Source organism: Parasteatoda tepidariorum, chromosome 2, assembly GCF_043381705.1.
Source record: "Parasteatoda tepidariorum isolate YZ-2023 chromosome 2, CAS_Ptep_4.0, whole genome shotgun sequence".
Lineage (NCBI taxonomy): Eukaryota > Metazoa > Arthropoda > Arachnida > Araneae > Theridiidae > Parasteatoda > Parasteatoda tepidariorum.
Window position 1 is genome coordinate 87,860,976 of NC_092205.1, and position 21,545 is coordinate 87,882,520.

A 21,545-nucleotide genomic window follows, 5' to 3' on the forward strand; every position below is an offset into this window, starting at 1 on the left:
TATTTCAATTTATTTTAAGTCTATCGAATATGCTTGTGAAAGGACCACTTATTCTTATAGTATTTATTTTTAATTTTAGGCACAGTTTATCTTTTTGGGAAAATTTATGTTGCGGAAGCCAAACAATATGTCAGCTGTTGTGTTATAGTCAAAGATATTCCAAGACGTTTTTACGTTTTGCCACGTGAGACTGTAAGTATTTATTCTTAAGAAAAAATAATGTAGATTTTTCATAATTATTTAAAATGCCATTTTATGTATGTAGTTTAGAGAAAATTAATTAATAATTTTTTTTGCTTAACGTAATTATTATTTATTATTTTTTTAAAATTTAATTCATCTTTTTATTTTTATATTATTTCAGGAACAAAATAAATATGAACGCCAAAAAATAATTAAAATTATTTGGTTTTTTTTTAAAATCAAAGTTACTTAATATTTCTTTTAGTTCTTAATTATTTATAATTTTTTAAATAAACTCCGTTTAATCACAAAGTAAAGCAAGTGGAAATAGTTTTTCCGCCAGGGATACTTAATAAGTAATAAAATGAGGTACTACTGGTACTGTCGCAATAGGTATATATTATATCACTTTATTGCAGACATGGGTTATTTGTGGCCTATCTAAAAGATGTGCAAACATGTACATTTTTTTTATCAATTTATTTTTATATATTACCATGCCTGTGAGATTTTGGAAAAATAATGAAATAGTTACTTTTATTTTCATAATAAAGTAAGATTTCTAATTATTATTTAAATTGTAGGAATTAGACTTGAAGACAAAGGCTGACACTGGAAATCCTGTTTCCATGCAAGCAGTTTATTCAGAATTGAGCAGTACTCTACAGAAGATGAAGATCCCAGAATTTAGGAGCAAGGTGAGAATTATTTTCATAAGCATTAAATTGCTTTTATATCTTTATTTCCAGTTCCAAAATTCTTTCTCAGAGCATTTATTGCTACAGTAACCATAAAAAAATAGCCTTTAAATCTTCTGTTCTAATAATCAGATTTTGTAGTACTACCTTTTGATCATAATGGTTTGAAGGGATGACCTCAAATATGTGTTTGTATTAATTTGTACTGAGCTTACAGGGTGCATAGGGTTTTTATTAAGTACTTAAAGGTGCATATTTTCAATTTACGTTTTTTAAAAGCCCTTAAAGGTTCTTTTTCAATAGGGAATTTGTAAAAAGTGCTTATTTTTTCTTTTTCAAAACAATATTTTTTCTTTACTCTGTTGAGTGTCGCTATAAGTTACAAAAATATGATCTTTTTCACTATTTTCCATTCAATATTTATCGGAAACTAGTTTTTTTAATCCCTATTATGTAAAGTATTTTTACATTTTGTGGATTTTATGTTTATAAATTAACTTTAAACAAAAGAAATTTTTTTTTTATTACCTGTGCATATCCTAATTATGATTTTTTTTTTAAAGAGTGATTAAAAATATTTTTAGAGTGCTTAAAAATGCTTAAAGGTGTTGTTTTTTTATTAAAAAATTTGGCTACGCATCCTGTTATAAAGTTTTGAAATCAGACAGAAAAATGTACTTTCTTGCATTCATACCTTTAAATATATATCTTTTCTTTCGACAGAAATGGATTTCAGACCATCAAAATAAGGAGACAGCTAGCTCCAATCTTAAAAATATGGTCCTGATAGTTTAGCCAGGATAGCAGGCCCTTGATATTAATTTTTTTGCAATTTTCACTGTATTTAGGAAACTTTTTGAATCTACTCAAAGTACTTTGCACATACATTTATAAATTAGTTTTATCTGAAGATAATTCTATGTAAAAAATATTATTTAATAGTTATTATTTTTTTTAATAATGGAAAGCATCTTGAATTGTAAGGTTTAGAAATTTTTATATCATTTTTAAAATAAATAATATTTAATGACGAAATAAAATTTAATTTTTTAAAAGTCAAAATGTGTTTTTTTTTTTTAAATTTACATTTGTATTTTGAATCAGGATCTTCAATATTTTTCTTATTTACATTAAATTTATAATACAAATCTATAATAAGTTTTGATCAATAAGCTCCTCACAGGGTGCGCAGCGTTTTTAAAAAGTGCTTGAAGGTGCTTATTTTTGATTTGCATTTTTCAAAAACCCTTAAAGGTGCTTTTTTTCATTCAGGGTTTGTAAAAAGTGCTTAATTTTCCTTATTTTAAAAAGAGATTTTTCTTTGCCGTGTTGAATGTCGTTATAAATTGCAAAAAATGCGTGATTTTCACAATTTTCGCTGCAATATTTATCAGAAACTAGTTCATATTATCATGATTATATAAAGTTTTTGAAAATGTTTTTGAATTTTATTGAATTTATGTTTATAAATTAAGAACTTTAAACTATAAAAACAAATAATATTTATTACAGCATAGATCCTAATTATAATTTTTTTTTTTTTTTTTTNCACAATTCATTTAACCACACTTTATTTTGGCTTACCGTCGGTCCATAGCGTATGAAAGCGCCAATCATGTTACAGGTTTGATGATATACTTGCGGTTCTGCATGTGCGTATACTGAGTTGGGTTTGAAAATATTATTGCAACTCTGCTACATTTTTCAAGATATTCTCAATTTCAGATTTCAATTTCCACTCTCTGATATGAAACCGAAAAATTTCTCGATCATTTTATAACAGCTAACGTAACCAAGAAAACAGTTCTTTGTCCGAAGCTAGTTATTTTCTCATGATCATCTAAAGTCTTTGAAAATTATTTTGCATTTTGTTAAAATATGTAGTGCTTAAAAATATTTTTTGAGTGCTTAAAAAGTACTTAAGAGGTGCTTATTTTTTGTTGAAAGATTTGGCTATGCACCTTGTTAATAGATTTGGAAGTACAAAATTGATTTGATTTATATGGCAGTTTATTTTTAATTTAGAAAATTTACTGGATTATCAAATGGAGTTAAAGGAAGAATAAAAAAATACATAAGAAAAAATCATTAAAAATTTTAATCTGCCTTGAAGTTTGCAAGATTTTGTTGTTGTCTTTTCAGCACATTTTTTAAATATGTTTTTAATACTAGTGCTACCTCAAAACTATTTTTAAAAAATGAATTCAGTAATTTTTGTCACAGAAATTTTTTTTTTAGGGTTTGATTCTAAATAAACATGGGTCTCTCGACCTCTTTGTATCGTAATAATATCTCCTTTTTTCCTGATTTTTAATTTATTTTAATGATAATTAATTCTTTTTAAGGATAGTTAATTCCAGCTCTTGTACGTAAAACTTTTTATTTAATTCTATTTATGAAATTTTTCGGTTACTTCCTTGCAATGTAAAACTTACTTTTTTGTTGACAGGCTACAATCGAGTTGTTAGTAAATTTAAAAATTTAAAATAACTGAATTAAACTTTTTAAATTGGTTTGGATGTTGGACAGAAGAAAAAGCATGGCTATTTTTTAATTCTTTAGTTTTTTTAAAAAAAAATATAGTATGTCTTCAATTGTCGTTGAAGGAGTATGCAATTTTAAGATCAATAACATGAACGTAATGAGCATTGTGTATGAGTTGCCTCTACTTCTTAGTGTAGCTGAGTTTTGTCAATTAGAAACTGGGTAAGCTTCAAGCCACCTCTGGGGATAGAATCTTGTACCGTGATTTTGTAAACTTAGTATTTAAATTTTTAAAATACTTATTTGTTCAGTGATTAAATATCTATGTCATTGCAAGCTCATAGTTTTTGATTGACTTGCCTAATTTGGATAAGAATTGCAAAAGTTAAATTAAAATTTATTAGTTAATATGAATTAGAATTACTAATAAACTCAAATTAATATGTAATTTTTACGATGTTATGAATGAGTATTTTGATTAAGTTGTTATTTATATGAGATGATTATTCCTCTAACCTGAATAATAATTCACAAATTATTGGTTTCTCATTGTACAATTAAACAGGTTTCTTGTATACTATTATTCAATGTTCAATGAGATTTATATAAGTTGCATTTGAAATATAGGGTTATGTCACGATCATTTTCTTTCTTTTTTAACTTTGTTATTTTATTTTTTATTGACAGACCACAGTGAAGATATCTTTAATGATTGTGAAAATTTATTGTCTGAAGCCATTAGTGAGCCTAAGCCTGTTGAAGTGGAAGCTAATGTGAAGCAACCTTTGCCTGAAGATAACAAGTTTTTTGTGACTTCTTCTTTTCAAGGTGTGATGAATGAGGAAAATGAAAGGTAATAATTTAAATTGTATTAATAATTTGAATTAGAGCCGCGATGGCTTACGGGATAGAGTGTTCGTCTTCCAATGAGGCGAACCGGGTTCAGATTCCAATCGATACAAATTAATCATCCGGCTTGCGCCGACCACAGTGCTGATGCGAAATATCCTCAATGGTAGACGAATCATGGGTTAGAGTCCCCTTGCCGTCAGGCTAACCGTGGGAGGTTCTCGTGGTCTTCCTCTCTTTGTAACGCAAATGCGGGTTAGCTCCATCAAAAAGTCCTCCACGGAGGCAAATTTCTCCCAATACTCGATCCAGCAGTTCCCTTGTCTTCTGGATTGTGTTCAAAATTTCAAGGCTACGGAGCTGAACATTAGTAGTCGTAGAGCCATAAAATTTGGTCTGCTGTTCAACGACGGTTATAAAATAAAATAATTTGAATTATAAAAATAATGCTGATTTCTTATTAATAACTAAACTACTTTTCATTGTTTGCTTTTTTTAGTGTTCATTATTTCTGATTTAATATTTCTACTTTGCAGACCAGATGTTCAGATTGATAGTGGAAATCTTCCCCTGACAACCACTGTTGATGGACAGACAGTGTTAAGATTTTTTTGGTTAGATGCTTTTGAAGATCCTTTTAAACAACCTGGTAATGATAATTATTATTTTGTATTTTTGTGTTTCAATTTCAACAGTCCACATCCACAGTTATATATCCATATTTTACTCTAAATGTTCATGTGTTGTTTGTTGATAAATAGTTTTAGTTGCTTAAAGTTATTTATATAGATTTATTTCATTAAATATAAGGGGAAAAAAAGGAACAAGAAGCTGCACTTAAACATAACTTTTTACTGTTACACCAGTAATTTTTTATGAAGTATAATGCAAATAAATTTTAAATTTATTTATTTAGAGTATGCTTTAACTTTCTTTTTGTTCATTCTGCAGTTTTTACAATTTTAATAGGAACTAAGGTTTGTCGTCCCAATAGTGCTTGAGAGCAAGCAGTTAAAAAAATAGACAAATTGTCTTATATTTAAATTTTATTTATTTTAAATGTATCGAATATGCATCAAGAAGGACCACTTATTCTTATATATTTATTCTTAATTTTAGGCACAGTTTATCTTTTTGGGAAAATTTATGTTGCTGAAGCCAAACAATACGTCAGCTGTTGTGTTATAGTCAAAGATATTCCAAGACGCTTTTTTGTTTTGCCACGTGAGACGGTAAGTATTTATTCTTAAGAAAAAATAATATAGATTTTGCATAATTATTTAAAATGCCATTTTATGTATGTAGTTAAGAGAAAATTTATTATTTTTTATGCTTAATTTAATTATTATTTTTAAAAAAAAATTTAATTCATCTTTTTATTTTTTATATTTGAGGAACAAAATAAGTTAATTAAGTGTATTATTTAAGTGTTTTTTAAAATAAAATTTGCTTAATATTTCTTTTAGTTCGTAATTATTTGTAATTTTTTGAAAGGAACTCCACTTAATCACAAAGTAAAGCAAGTGGAAACAATTTTTCTGCCAGGGATACTTAACAGGGGCCTGTCTAGGTTTTTCTGAAAGGTGCCTATTTTGTGAAAATTAAGACATAATTTGTGTAAATTAAAAATTATATTAAAAAATCAATACAAAAATATGGTAAAAATATGGATTTATAGTTTCTTACGGGATACAAAAATAAAATTAGAAGAAAAAGTATTTTGTGAAATTACCATTTTTCCTAAAGTTGAATTTGTGAAGGTGCCGCTAAACGGTTGTAAATTTGGCCTGGACAGACCCCTGCTGAATAAGTAATAAAATGAGGCGCTACTGGTACTGTAATAATAGGTGCATATAATATCACTTTATTGTAGACATGGGTTATTTGCGGCCTATCTAAATGAAGTGCAAACATATAAAAAAAATTTATTAATATATCTATATATTACCATGCCTGAGAGATTTTGGAAAAATAATGAAATAGCTACTTTTATTTTCATGATAATGTTAGATTTCTAATTATTATTTAAATTGTAGGAATTAGACTTGAAGACAAAGGCTGACACTGGAAATCCTGTTTCCATGCAAGCAGTTTATTCAGAACTGAGCAGTACTCTACAGAAGATGAAGATCCCAGAATTTAGGAGTAAGGTGAGAATTATTTTTATTACCTTATTGCTTAAATTACTTTAAATTGCTTTTATATTTTTATTTACGCTTCCAAAATTCCTTGTCAACATTTATTGTATTACATTTATTACATTTATTTATCGTCATTACAGTAACCTAAAAAAATAGCCTTTAAATCTTTTGTTCTAATAATCAGATTTTGTAGTACTGTGTTTTGATCTTAACCCCTTAACGATTGATTAATTTTCAAGAAAACGGTCATAAAAGTGCCTATTTTTTTTTATCCCTGAAAATTATATTAAATTATTTGTATGAACAATATATATATTCATTTTCAATTTTTGATTTGTTTTTAGCTTGAAATTTTTAAAAATTAAATTTTTAGGAAAAGCCAACATTCTATGACTTAATGTTGGTTTTCCAGCAAGCAAGGAAAATTTAAAAAATGTGTATTTTAAACATTAAAAAAGAATCGTATTAAACTTGCGTATAATATAAATAAAGATTAGTAATTTTTTCTTGTGTGATAAATTTCAAAGCATGGCCAATGTCACAATCTGGACAGTAGTACCGAGTTTCCTTCCTACATCTCTTATATTAGTGCTGACATCTAGTTTAAAATAAACTAACTATCTACAATTACCTTAAAAATATCCTGGTACTGTCATCTGGTGTGTAAAATGAGAAATAAAATGTTTTCCGGGCAAAGGAAATGAATTAGTTTTATTCTTATTGGCGTGTTACTACTGAACATTCCAGCCCGGAAATATCACGGGAGCGAGAAATAGAGGGCGAAACCCCACCCCGTCATTTTCAGGGGAGTGAGAAGGAAGAGGTTAATGGCTTGAAGGGTTAACCTCAAGTATGTGTATTAATTTGTTCTGAGCATACAGGGTGCATAGCGGTTTTATAAAGTACTTAAAGGTGCAAAGGTGATTATTTTCAATTTACGTTTTTTAAAAGCCCTTTAAGGTGCTTTTTCAATTCGGAATTTGTAAAAAGTGCTTAATTTTTTCTTTTTCAAAAAGATATTTTTTCTTTGCTGTGGCGAGTGTCGTCATAAGTTACGAAAAAATTATCTTTTTCACTATTTTCCATTCAATATTTATCACAAGCTAGTTTTTTTTAATCCTGATTATATAAAGTATTTTTACAATTTGTGAATTTTATGTTTATAAATGAACTTTAAACAATAGAAAGAAAATTTTTTTATTACCTGTACGTATGATTTGTTGTACATATGATTGTACATACCTGTACAATTGTGATTTTTTTACGAGTGATTAAAAATATTTTTAGAGTGCTTAAAGAATACTAAAAGGTGCTCAATTTTTGTTAAAAAATTTGGCTACGCATCCTGTTATAAAGTTATGAATTCGGAAACAAAATATACTCTCTTGCATTCATACCTTTAAAGATATATCTGTTCTTTCGACTGATGTGGGTTTTTGACCATCAAAATAAGGAGACAGCAAGCTCCACTCTTAAAAATATGGTCATGATAGTTTAGCCAGGATAGCAGGCCCTTGATATTAATTTTTTTGCAATTTTCACTGTGTTTAGGAAACTTTTTGAATCAACTCAAAGTACTTAGTGCACACACACAATTATAAATTAGTTTTATCTGAAGATATCTTAGCTATGTAAAAAATATTATTTAATAGTTATTATTTTTTTTAATAATAATGGAAAGCATCTTGAATTGTAAGGTTTAGAAATTTTTATATCATTTTTTAAATAAATAATATTTAGTGACAGGAAAAAATTTTAGTCAAAAAAGGGTTAAATAGTTTCTAGGTTATAAAATTTTAAAGAGTTGCTAACTCTTTGAACCATGAAATGGGCACTTGGTGTGTAAAAATCTGATCATTAATTTTATTAAGTGTCTTTTATCTTCTTTGTTCTTTTCACAGTATAATCAGTAGTTTTTTTTTAATAGCAACTATAGGTACTTCTAGAGGAACAGAATTCTTATGGCCTTTTTTAGGCTCTTTGAAAAAAAAATGTGTTTTTTAAAATTATTATGAACCCTGATAATGTTTGACGAAAAGTAACAAAATCAGGGGTCTCTTTAGAAGAAATTTGGGTCCGTTAACGAACCCTTCACAAAACATCTTTTCGTAAAAACGGACCCTTCACAAAATATTTTATCCTAAAAACGAACCCTTCACAAAATGATTTTTCTTTTAATTGAATCCTTCACAAATTTGTTTATCTTCTTTATTGTTTTGTTAATCAAATGAACCCTTCCCAAGGGAGAAAAGCAAGAAAGATGAATGTAAACGAATTAAGTTTTGTCTTCGGCAGACGTTTCTTCCATTATTCGTACGAAATGAATATTTTGCGTTCAGAAGTATAGGCTAAATACCAAGTATTTGCATGTTGCATCTCTAATTTAGAAGCAGCAATTGCTGTTGATTTTTGAAAATTAAATTTTTTTAATTATAATTTTACAGTGCCGAGCATAATCTTGTATCTCTTTACAATTTAAACTCCTTGAAAATTTTTTCGCAATAACCTGACCCTATTTGCACAAATTCATATAAGCAGGACCCTGGTTAATGTGACTTAACGTTTATTTTATATTCACAAATTACGAGTAATTTTTTAACAATTTTACAAAAACAGACCTTTCATAAAATGTCTGGACAGTTCCCTGAAAATATTCAAATACTTGTTAAAAGTGTTTTCGTTCTCTTGTTATTCACAGGAGGATAAATTCAGACTTACCAACAAATATATATTATATATATATATATGTGTTTTTCTTATTGACAATATGAAAAGTAAATAACAATATAACAAACAATCTAACAGTTAATCAATTAAATTGTGAAATTATATTTACTAATTTATTTTCAAAAGTCAAAATGTGTTTTCTTTTTTTTAAATTTACATTTGTATTTCGAATTAAGATCTTTAATATTTTTCTTATTTAAATTAAATTTATAATACAAATCTATAATAAGTTTTGATCAATAAGCCCTTAATAAATTTTAAACCTTTATTAAAAAACTAAAAGTAATTATTTATAAACGTAATTATTTTGTGTATCTTTAGAAATCCACGAAGAGATATGCTTTTAGTGTTACAGAAATTCCAGATGCTTGTGAATACCTTGAAGTTCAATATTCAGTAAGTTAAAAAAAAAAAATTTCAATATTAACTTACAAATATTTTATAATAATGTTTAATATTTCTGTCTCTGTTTACTAGGCCAAATATCCCTCCTTACCAAGTAATCTACGAGGCTCAACTTTCAGCCACGTTTTGGGATTAGATTCTTCAAGTTTAGAAATTTTATTATTAGAACAGAAAATTAAAGGTCCATGTTGGATTGATGTTCATTACCCTCGTAAGTGTAAATAATTTTTTATCGAGATTTGCATTTTGATGTTTTTAAAATCCAACGTCGCGATTCACGTAGTTTGTGATATACGTGATTTAAAAACTACGCATTGGAATTCGTATCCACGTGATCTGAAAATCGTACATCGCAATTCATATTCACGTGCTTATTGTATGAAGTAAGTTTTTTCTTGAACCAGTTACTATGAAGGTGTGAAATTCTTTATTAGTAGATAATTTAATCATAAATGGTATTTCAAAAAATTATGTTAAATTAGAAATATGATTGTTATATAAACTGATATTTTGATAGCGATTTTTTTCTCATAAACTTTTCAGGGTTTTTCACTTTGTATCACAATCACTCCTGTCATTTTAAAATTAATTTCTTTGATTTTTCTTTTCTCAGTGTTAAAAATTTTTTTCACTGTAACATTTTATAACTTTATGAATTTTCATTGGAAATAATATTCATTCAGAAATATGTTTCAATATTTTATTAATAATATTTAAAAAAAATTTCAGAACTTTCTTCTCCTCCTGTCAGCTGGTGTAAAATTGAAGTAAGATATTACATTTTATTAGTATTATAATATTTTTTTGGACTTTTGTATGTTAGACTTTTTGTTATTCGTAACAATTATGATATGTTATTGCTTTTTAAATTTTCACTAAATAAATTGTGCATTGTTAATATTTGACTGATTTTTTTGTCAAAAAAATCTTTTCTAGAGGTTTACAAATACAGGGCCTGTTTGTTATGGTTCCTTATATAATGAAACTTTACCTTTTTGTTTAAAAAAAAAATCCTGCTAATTTTAAGTCTTTTTTAGCTGCCAAAAATTAAGCCTGTCTCTGAGAAGTTTGATATCTGTGTAGACATTACATTAATCAACGAATAAATAGGAATATCAAAGCTTATGTTCCGTATTATTGCTTACTCATTTTTAAAAATTCATTGTGACGTGAAGATTTTTTGTTCATTCTGCAGCATTATTGTATCTTACCACTAAGCATGCCTAATAGCATGGTTTGTTTATATTATATATTATTGTTTATTGTTAGTATTGTATAACTGTATTGTACTGTAAATTGTATTTAATTTAATGTTAGTTAAAATGATTTTGTAAATTTATTAATGTAATCATGTTTATTAGAATAGTGTATATCTAATTTTAATACATAAGAAAGACAGCTCTGATTGAATTTCATTTACAAATTATTTTGCATCAAAATAGATTATTTTTTTAATTTTTAGTGATTTACATGATTTTTAATTCTTAAATTTTACAATTAAATTATGAAAGTTAACATTATTAATTCCAGGCCTTTGCAACCAAGCTGAGTCACATCGTCTGTACTGATGAAGTATTACCAGTTCCCCCTGTTGTTCTAATGTGTTTGAATTTAACTACTTCTGTACATTCGAAAAGTCAACAAAATGAGGTAAAATTTTTTTTTTATACTTAAAAATATATTACTTTTTTTTTTTTAAAAAAAGCATCAATACAGTTTAATGATTATATGATATCAACTGTACATAAATGTGATCCCCCCCCCATTAATAAATTATGTATATTTTATGCATTTTGATAAGCACTCTTAATACAATATTTTAATGTGAATCACTAAACAAGCTTTGTAGACCTATTTCATAGTAAAATGTTATGCTAATTCCAGCAATACCAACCCAGCAATATTATTTGTTTGTTTGAATTCTAGATGAAGAATTTTATACTGCTTTAATACTAACTGTTGTTTTCTAATGTATATTCAGTTATTCTGACTTTAAATTAGTAAAATGTGAGTAATTTTACTTTTAAAGGTTGTTGCAGTATCTTGTTTAGTTCATCAAGAATTTCCTTTGGATAAAACAGCACCTTCTCCTGCGTATCAGTCACATTTTTGTGGTAAGTTTCGTTTCAATATTTGCTTTTATTTTTATAAAGTACTATATGATTCGGAGTGTTTTTGCTTAAGCAATATTATTTTTTATTTGAAAAAAAATTAAGCCTGCAATTATTTCCTATTCTAAGATAAATAAACAAAGATCCCTTTGTAGCAATAAATTTTTTTTTATTAAAAATTTTTCCCCTCCCAAATTTAACCTCTGTGCCTAGTTTAAAAAGATGTCTTCTTTCGCGAACGAGAAAAGAATTAGCGCACAAGTATTCCATTATTAGAATTTATTTTCCCAAAACAAGTAAGCTCATAGTAACAATATAAATATTCTTATTCGGTTTTGGGATCTAATCAGACTGCTCCTAAGGGTAATTGAAAGAAATATCTGATTGATGTAAGCAAATATGTACTATTATTTTTTCCTATTGCTGATTTTTATGTGTAGCATATGTCCTGGTATATAAGTCCACCCCTTATTTTTCTTATCGAGATGAAAATTTTCTGGTATATCACGTGCATGAGTTGACCGCTGAAAAGAAGACAAAAAAAAGAAAAACAATTAAAAATTTCTTTAATTAAAATGCCTGAGTACGATCCCATTGCTAACATTATTGAATCGGTTACAGATGATGTTTTGAAAACTTTAAATTTTTTGCTTTTCACTGCGTTATATTTTTTTAAAAAATAGTCTTGAATAAATTATCTTAACTTTCCTTAATCCTATTTTTTTTTCTGGGTATGTTGAACTTAATCAAAGTATTGTTTCCGAAAAAGAAAAATATGATGAAAGAAATTTAATTGCATATAACATATGAAAAATTGTCCTTAAAAGAAGTGAATTGTTGCTTAGTTATTCATATATATAAATCATTGTTTAAAATACAATGATACACTATCTGGCCATTAATGACCGGACACCCCTCATTTCGGATACATGAGGTGCTAGCATCAAGTCAGTAGGGCGTAGGGCCGCCACGTGCCCGAATCGCAGCTTTAACCCTTCTAGGAAGGCTATCCACTAGGTGTTGGTACACGGCGGCAGGTATTGCCCGCCATTCCTCCTGTAACATGGCAAAGAGTTGAGTGGTGGTTTTGGAGCGTTGTGGTCTGGCCTTCAACTGGTGCTCCAAGTCATCCCAGAGATGCTCAATTGGATTGATGTCAGGACTTTTGGATGGCCAGTCAAGCTCTTGCACCTCCATTTCNAGCAATATTATTTTTTATTTGAAAAAAAATTAAGCCTGCAATTATTTCCTATTCTAAGATAAATAAACAAAGATCCCTTTGTAGCAATACATTTTTTTTATTAAAAAATTCCCCCCCCCCCAAATTTAACCTCTGTGCCTAGTTTAAAAAGATGTCTTCTTTCGTGAACGAGAAAAGAATTAGTGCACAAGTATTCCATTATTAGAATTTATTTTGCCAAAACAAGTAAGCTCATAGTAACAATATAAATATTCTTATTCGGTTTTGGGATCGAATCAGACTGCTCCTAAGGGTAATTGAAAGAAATATCTGATTGATGTAAGCAAATATGTACTATTATTTTTTCCTATTGCTGATTTTTATGTGTAGCATATGTCCTGGTGTATAAGTCGACCCCTTATTTTTCTTATCGAGATTATATTTCGATATGACTTTTACATTTGACCAGGTGTAAGACTTTTTGTGGCCTGACATAAATAAGTTTATTATGTTTTCAATTTACAATGAATTTCTTTTTTGATAAAATAGGTGTGCTTGAGCTGTGTCCTTTGAATGGTCCATTTGACCTGTTTATTACTATTAAAAATTGAAAATTTGATGTGGTTATTTATTATATTTTTCATTTGCAGTTCTAACTAAACCTAGTGATGGCATATTTCCCTATGATTTTAAGGAAGCAATCACCAAGTATAAAAACACTAAAGTGGAAAGAGTTGACTCTGAGCGTAGTTTATTAATTTATTTCTTGGCCAAATTGCAGAAAATTGATCCAGATGTCATAGTGGTATGAGATTGTTTTTATTAATAATTCACTTCATTTATGTTCGAAAATCTATTATTCTATTCATAGTCTAGGGTTGGTGTTAATTAATCTTAAAAATCATTTTGATTTTATTTGTCATAATTTATTTTCATGTTTTTTCTCATTTTAAAGAAGAAAAAAAAGACACTCACAGTTTGTAGAAGCATTAAAATACAAATGGTATACTCTGCTTGGCAATGTTTTTATTGCTTAGATAAAAATTTCAGCAATTTATTTTCAAATTTAGTCTGGAAGCAGTATGAATTGCGAATCATAAATTAAAAAAAGAAAATTTTCTAATTGGTTGAAATCATTGTAACAACTTATGTAAAAGTTTTAATTGCAGCATAATGGTTTTTTCTTCTTTTTTTTTTAAAAAAATGTATAATAAAAAAATATTAAAAATAAGTAAACTTAATATTATTAAAGGGAAAAAATTGTTCAGGCAATTATTAGGAATTTGTTAAATAGTTCTGGTAGTTGGAGCATAACTGCTTGATTATTTTTATTTATGTATTTGTTGTATTCCACATTATTTAAGAATTTTTTTTTTACTAAAAATAATATAAAACAAAAACATTTCAACCCTTTACTTTAAGCAGAAGTTCATTTTTAAAGAAATATTTTTTTATTCCAATATTTATATTAGAATTCCATGATGATGTTTTTATTGAAATAATTTAGGGCCATGATGTTTTGGGTTTCGATTTAGACGTCCTTTTGCATCGTCTTGTGACAAATAAAACACCTAATTGGTCTAGGATTGGTCGTTTGAAAAGAACTGGTATGCCTCGACTTAATGTAAGTATTATTGTACTTCAAATCACACTCAGATTTATTATGATTTTTTTTAAAATATTTTATTTGCATATTGATTTCTTCAATCTCTTACTCGATATCAATAAGGAAACTAGATTTCTTTTGTTAAAAAGCATGCATGTTCAGAGAAAAATTCATTGCATAGAATCAACTGCTGTATAAGTTATCTACTGAAAGTCTTATTAATTTGAAATTGTGAAACATTTACTGTGTTTTATTTATTTTTTAAAACTTTAATTCCTATTCATTACATTATGAATTCATTTTAACTAATACAAATTATCTTTTATGTTGAGGCAGTATAGTGTGATGCATATAAATAAAAATATAGTTTTTATCTTAAAAAATTATCAGATTTAAAAAAAAAAAAAAAAGTTAAGTAAGGAAGAAAAAAAAACTAACTTAAATAGATTTTTTTTTTCGATAAATAAATTGAATAGATAAGCTACTATACTTTAACTACATATTTTGCTGTGAGTATACAATGAAATGAGTATGAAATAGCTAGTATTAAGAGGATAATATATAGTAGGGGGGAAAAATATTTATTACAACCAAAAAAAAAAATCTTGTTATAATTTAATAGATTGCCCAAGGTGGTTTCGGAGAAAGAAATGCTACCTGTGGTCGATTACTATGTGATGTCAAAATATCTTCTAAAGAGCTATTGCGATGCAGAAGTTACGACTTGGAAGAATTGTCCAATCAAATTCTAAACCAGCAGTTCAATGAAATTCCTCCTGAATGTGTACACAGTCTTTATTCGTAAGTAAATTTGATTTTTCAATAGCATATGGATACTATATGATAGTACAGTAATGATTGTAAAAGATAGTAAATGAATTCTATAAATGGTTTTAAAGTCTCTACTTACTAATCTGTAGTTTTGTATCTTGTTATTTCATACTTTGTAACGAGACATAACACTTATTACTTTTTATAACAATTAATCTTTCAACAAGCAATACTTGTATATAGTTTTGTTATAAGCTTGATTTGTTTTGAATGTTTTTTATGGGATATTTCTACCAAAATAAGAATTTTAAGAAAAAGTTAGCACTTTAATACTTTTAGCAATCATTGTTGAAAGCTTATAATAAAACTTGAGTTCTGCTGGCATAAATTATTTAATTTTAGAGGTTCTTCAGATTATTTATTTTATGTAGCATTAGAACATATATTTCAATATTAAAAAGGGTAAATAAGAGGTTTTAATGAGATTTGTGTTTAAATAATGTTGTAAAAGATTTGTATTAATGATGGTTAATTTTTTTTTTAAACTGAAACAAATTGAAAAAAATAGTAAAAGAAAAGAAAAAATGGAAAATTTCTTTTTTCAAATTTAATTGTTATTCAAAATTAAGATTATTTTAAGCTTCAATAAATTTCCCTAAGTGTTGTGTGCAATATTGACCTTCTTTAAGGTTACGTGTTTTTTTTAAAAAAAAATTTGTAATAGCTTAAATGTTAAAATTTCTTTTCTTTTAATAGTAAGCATGTGTTTCTGCATATTTAAATGCAGTCAAACCCGTGATAGTGGACCTTCAAGGGACCAAAATTTCGGTTCTCTATAACCTGGAGTTCACTATATCCGTTTCACAAACAATTTTATTAATGTTTCCGAACTCCTTCCTTTTATTATACATTATTTAAATAAATGACCAATAAAATGAAGTACAAAAATGTCTGAAAAATAATAGTAACAATAGTAACAAAAAATGTGTTAACCTTTTTGTATTTTATATTACTATTATATTGTGTACAAGAAAAATAATAGTAATCTTTAGCTGATGTGAAGCTGATTCAGGGAAAATATTGTCCATACTACAATTATTATACCCAATAATACTACTATTATTGGGTTGACCTTTATTTAGGAATGGGAAAGTGAGATAAAAGAAGCAACCAAGAAAATATGTTTGTTGCTACATTTTACTCTATCGATGGTTTTAAAAATCAGTGTTAGTATTTATTTTGAAGTAGACATTTCAAAATTATTAAAAAAAAAAAATTAGGAAAAAAAAATCAGACTAAGACAAAAAAGTTCATAACATCCAACCGCCTCACTTTTTTGATTCACTATATCGACAAAAAATAACATTATGTGTATAGCAAGGCATGGGACTGAACAGTTCGTTCACCATATCTCCGGGAGTTCACTATAGCGGGGTTTGACTGTATCAAAATGAAGAATATATATATATATATATATATGTAATAACAGGGCTCCAACCCTGTTATCAGTGTTGTATTTAGCTTGAAATAATTGCAGTCATAAGCCATCAGACGTTCTAAACAGGTTTATTCAAAGGTAGGCTGGTATTGCTAACAATTCACGTCCCCACTCCTGCAAAGGAGGGGGAGTGGACAAGACTCCGGACAATTCCGGAACAGCTTATCAGGATCACATCATGATGAAAAGGACACGCAAAACTATGCGTTCTTACGTTTTATACCAACATAGATTTGAAGTAAAAAGGCACATTCGTACATTCCTTGTAACCTTACGCATTAAGGAAAATCATTTCTGCTTCCTTATATGGAATTGAAAAAGGGAACGATTCTAAAAATAACTCTTCCTTTGAAATATAAATCTATTTATATTTCAATGGTATGTTTTCAGCCTTGAATTCCCAAAATAGAATCTCTCTACGCTTATTCTTTAACAAAGACATTCAATGAAAATGAAACAGTTTTAATTCTTTTATTAATACAAAAGTATTTACTTTTTGTATTACATATATATATATATATAAATATAAATTTCTAAGCCAATCTAATTTTCTGTTTTGCACAATTTTTTTCCAGGTCATCAAAACAATTGTTCAACCTTGTTGATCATGGAATGATGAGAAGTGAAGTAATCCTTAGATTGAACTGTGAACTTAATGTTTTACCACTAGCTTTACAAATTACTAATATTGCTGGTTGTGTTATGGTAAGTTTCTATTGCTAAATTTTGGTTTAAAATTTTTTTCGTATCAGAAAATTATTTTCAGATTACACAAGACAGTTAAACAACACTTATCTCATTCATCAATAAATTGTAAACATTGAAAAGAAATTTATATTTATTTCATTTTACGCTTGTAAGATATGGAAACTTGTTTCCATATTTTTAACTTTTCTGAAAAATATTAAAATTAAATTTGCTCTATATCAAATTCAATTTGATTGTTTGAAAAACTTTTGGTAAGTCTTATAATTTCCATTACAATTAATTTTTTATTGGCTCTACATGAATTAATGTATTTTTTTGTTGCATTTTTCTTTTATTATTATTTATTTTACGCGAATTTTTAAGTGGGTTTTTGTTTTGTACCATCTAGATCCTCAATTAGATTATTTTAATTTAGCATTATATAACCATTAAAGGTCACTGATCCTTAACAAGGATCAATCAACGATGAGAGAATTGCAAATTTTTTCATTCCTTTCACGTTTTTATTGATTTGTTTTAAATTGAATATGTATAATTTTACTTCATGCATAAAAAACTCTTCATAATTCTATTAAACAAACTTTTGCAGTCAATACAGGTTTTATTTGATACTAATGAAGACTTTATTAAATATTACAGTCTCGCACTTTGCTTGGTGGAAGATCAGAGCGTAATGAGTTTCTTCTTTTGCATGCATTCCACGCAAAAAATTTCATTTACCCACCAAAATATCAAGGCAAGAAATCTCAGGTAACTTTATTCTTTATTGCATTACTACTTCAAAATATTTCTTGTTTGAAAACTCAGGCATTTATTATGAATTATCTACCTCAAAGTTATTTTTCTGATATATCATAATTATTTGCTCTATGAAATTGTAGAAGACAAATAGGTATTTAATTTATTTTCTAAAGAAAAAAACAACATATTTAGAACTACTACAAAAAGAAATACTGTTGCATTTTCTGGAATGTAAGTCAACTGCTAATTTTTAGTTCTTAAACTGGAAATTTTTTCATGCATTCTGTATATAAGGTAAATGTTTACAGGTAAATCTATATATCTTCATTATTTATTATCAGATACATCTAGCTAAAAAAGCAGATAATAACGAGCATCTATCCAGATATTTGGATTTTACTAGTGTTTGAAATATGACAAATATTTCTAATAATAAATTATAACAGAAAATATTAAAATATCAATTATCCAATTCAAATTCTCATCAATATTGCACATCACTATGATTTTCAATAAAGTTATCCAATTTATTTAAAAAATTAACTTACTCAAATATTAGTTTATTTTATACTGAGCTGTACCCGATGTACAAAAATTTGAATTGAAGTATTTTCTTTTAAGGCAAAGAATGAAGAAGGGGAAGAAGTGGAATTGACGTCTAAAAAGGGACGAAAGAAACCAGCTTATGAAGGGGGTCTTGTACTGGAACCAAAGAAAGGTATATAAATCTTTTTGCTATAAATACTAATATAGACAGACAATACAGTAGTATTAAAACATAGACAGATATAGTATTAGTTAATGTTTCTATAAATGTTGATTAATTGTGCTTCAATTTCTATTTGATAGGTTTTTATGATAAATACATACTTCTGATGGATTTCAACAGCTTGTATCCATCTATAATCCAAGAGTATAACATTTGTTTTACAACCATTCCAAGAGTACCCATTTCAGATACTGCTGAAGAGGTAAGATGATTATTATTATTTTTTTGAAAAAAGGTGCTTGTAGAAAATAATATATTTTAATTATGTATAAATTTTTTATGTGAACTACTTTTAAGAAAGATAAATCTTATTTTTAATAAATAAAGTGAATACAAATAAAGTGAACTCCCAGATGTAGTACACGAAATGTTCGCTCCTGTGCCATGCTACAAGCGTGTAGTGTTATTTTTTGTTGATATAGTGAACCAAAAAAAGTGGGGAAGTTGGATATTATGAACTTTTTTCTGTCTTTGATTGATTTATTTTCTTTATTTTTTAAGTATAGTAATAACTTTGAAATGTCTATTTCAAAGTAAATACATATACCGATTTTTAAAACCATCCATGGCAGGGAATGTAGCAATAAGTATTTTTTCTTGTTTGCTTCATTATTGAATTGGTCCAACATTCAAAAAAGCTGCAAGTCAAAGCAGATGAATTTATTGAGCTATTTGGTGCAACTACTTTTATGTGCCCGAGTGCCTTGGTAGACAGGTTTAAAAAGCTGAATAATATAAATTCAGGAAAAATTATCAGAGAGCCGGGAAATATTTCCATATCTGAGGTGGAGGGTTGCTAATCACCTAAAGATCAGTATTTTTTTTTTTTTATCCGCAAGAGGAAGAGAAATAAAAAATAAAAGTTACATTTTTGTTGCTACGCATTATTTTTCAGTCTTTTTTGTATTTAATTTTATTGGTCATTTATTGAAACCATTAGTTAAAATTTTTTGCAGGACGGATATAGTGATGTCCCGGGTAACCGAAATTTCGGTCCCTTGAAGGTTCATATAGACTTTACATATATAATTTTTTTAAATTCTAAATTAACTCTAAGAAAATTTTTTTTTTTTTTTTTTTTTTGCTAAGCGAAAAAAAAACAGAGATAAAATAAATCAAGATTAATAAATTGATGCTGTTTTAAATTCCTATTGTCTTTCTAGTAAACTCTTATTAAAGATAATTATTTTCATTCAATTTAGCTCATCAAAAATGCTTTTTTATAATAAATTTTTTTATTGATATTAAAATAAAATGTTTTGCTTTTTTTTATAAAAAATACGTATTCTGCTAAATCATTACTAAAGGCACATTTTTTTAAAAAAATATAAGAGTTTAAAAAGGCTTAAAAATAAATGTATTATCCGTTGAATTGTTTCTTAAAATTTTTATGTAAAGAAAGAAACACGTAATTAAATTGTAATGTACTAACTCTTCTAGTAATTTCTAAAAACTTTTTTTTATTTTTTGTATATGATATGATAATTTGTGTGTATTATTGAATAAGAAGAAATCCAAATATATTTCAAAATCTTTCAACTTAAATAATTTATTATTCAGGATGAACTCCAAGTTAGTCTTCCAGATTCGGGAGCTGATCCAGGTATATTGCCTGCTGAAATCCGAAAACTGGTTGAAAGCCGAAGGCAAGTTAAGCAAATGATGAAGGCTAGTGATATCACTAAAGAGCGATATGCTCAAGTAAGTTCTTATTTTTTATTATCATTTAAATAATGAATTTGTGTATCATAACTAGTCTACTACTAAATTTAGAAGTATTTGTCATCATTTAGTTCTAATTTTTTCTGCGTTATAGCTTTAAACATTTTTCAAGATCTTTGTTTTTTTACATATGTAGTGTTTTAATTTTATTCTCTTCAAAAATATATTATTTTCATACATTGATCCAGACATGATATTTAAAGTTAAAATTTTATATAAATATGGCAAAAGACTAAGTCAAAGTATATACATAGGGGAAGATGTCTAGCTTCAGTTGACGTAGTGTAAACTGGTTCCCCAGACTTAGTGCGGTCCCTGTTTATAAAGGAAAGAGCAACATTTAGGTGCACAGCACCAGGGTAATAATTTATTAAGAAGTTCGTGTTAAATAATCTATTATCAGAACTGAAATTTTTCTTCAATAATTTCAATGGGATCATCCATATTTTCGATGACTCTTCTATAATTCTCATTGATATTTAGATAAAATATTGATAATGCTAACTTTTATTTGAACTGGAAATCATCAATATCACGTTTTCCAGCTCCACCTTTGCCACTCTCTGGTAGGCTTTCTATTCCCTCAACGATATCAAAGTAATTTTTTTTTTACGGGAAGCTTGTGTCTATTTAGTATAATTTGTCCATGTAGTATAATTTGTTGAATTGGGGGAAATTAGTAGCCATTTTTACTTTATAAGTAGCCATATTTACTTTATAAGTAGCCATTTTTACTTTAATGTAATCGAAATACTTCCATAAAATCAGAATTTCTTTAATCATTCAGTCCCTCCGTCATTCAGAATCATTAATCCACATGCATAGAAATTAGCATTCTCCAATCTTGAGTTATGGCATAGCAGGCCCATAGCCCTTGTTTCCCTTTAGATTGAGAAAACAGTAGAGTGAGGAGATTCAATAACTGAAGTGAATAATGGCTAAGTCTTAAATA

The 21,545-nt window shown here is 27.3% G+C and overlaps 1 protein-coding gene across 2 annotated transcripts in view; it reads left to right on the top strand.

Annotated features, from left to right (window-relative positions):
- Window positions 1-21,545, top strand: part of LOC107452759 (DNA polymerase alpha catalytic subunit) — a 49,144-nt gene that overhangs the window by 13,339 nt on the left and 14,260 nt on the right. The window contains exons 8-24 of one of the 2 annotated variants that reach the window (XM_043044980.2): window positions 4,053-4,218; window positions 4,751-4,863; window positions 5,334-5,446; window positions 6,251-6,364; window positions 9,404-9,478; window positions 9,560-9,698; window positions 10,217-10,254; window positions 11,018-11,137; window positions 11,517-11,601; window positions 13,429-13,583; window positions 14,286-14,402; window positions 15,007-15,185; window positions 17,229-17,358; window positions 18,001-18,111; window positions 18,724-18,820; window positions 18,952-19,073; window positions 20,432-20,572. In XM_043044980.2, coding sequence (XP_042900914.1) covers window positions 4,053-4,218; window positions 4,751-4,863; window positions 5,334-5,446; window positions 6,251-6,364; window positions 9,404-9,478; window positions 9,560-9,698; window positions 10,217-10,254; window positions 11,018-11,137; window positions 11,517-11,601; window positions 13,429-13,583; window positions 14,286-14,402; window positions 15,007-15,185; window positions 17,229-17,358; window positions 18,001-18,111; window positions 18,724-18,820; window positions 18,952-19,073; window positions 20,432-20,572 — 2,015 coding nt within the window. Of the gene's footprint in view, window positions 1-79; window positions 193-767; window positions 882-4,052; window positions 4,219-4,750; window positions 4,864-5,333; window positions 5,447-6,250; window positions 6,365-9,403; window positions 9,479-9,559; window positions 9,699-10,216; window positions 10,255-11,017; window positions 11,138-11,516; window positions 11,602-13,428; window positions 13,584-14,285; window positions 14,403-15,006; window positions 15,186-17,228; window positions 17,359-18,000; window positions 18,112-18,723; window positions 18,821-18,951; window positions 19,074-20,431; window positions 20,573-21,545 lie in introns of both variants that reach the window. The other variant, XM_043044981.2, reaches the window with a different exon arrangement.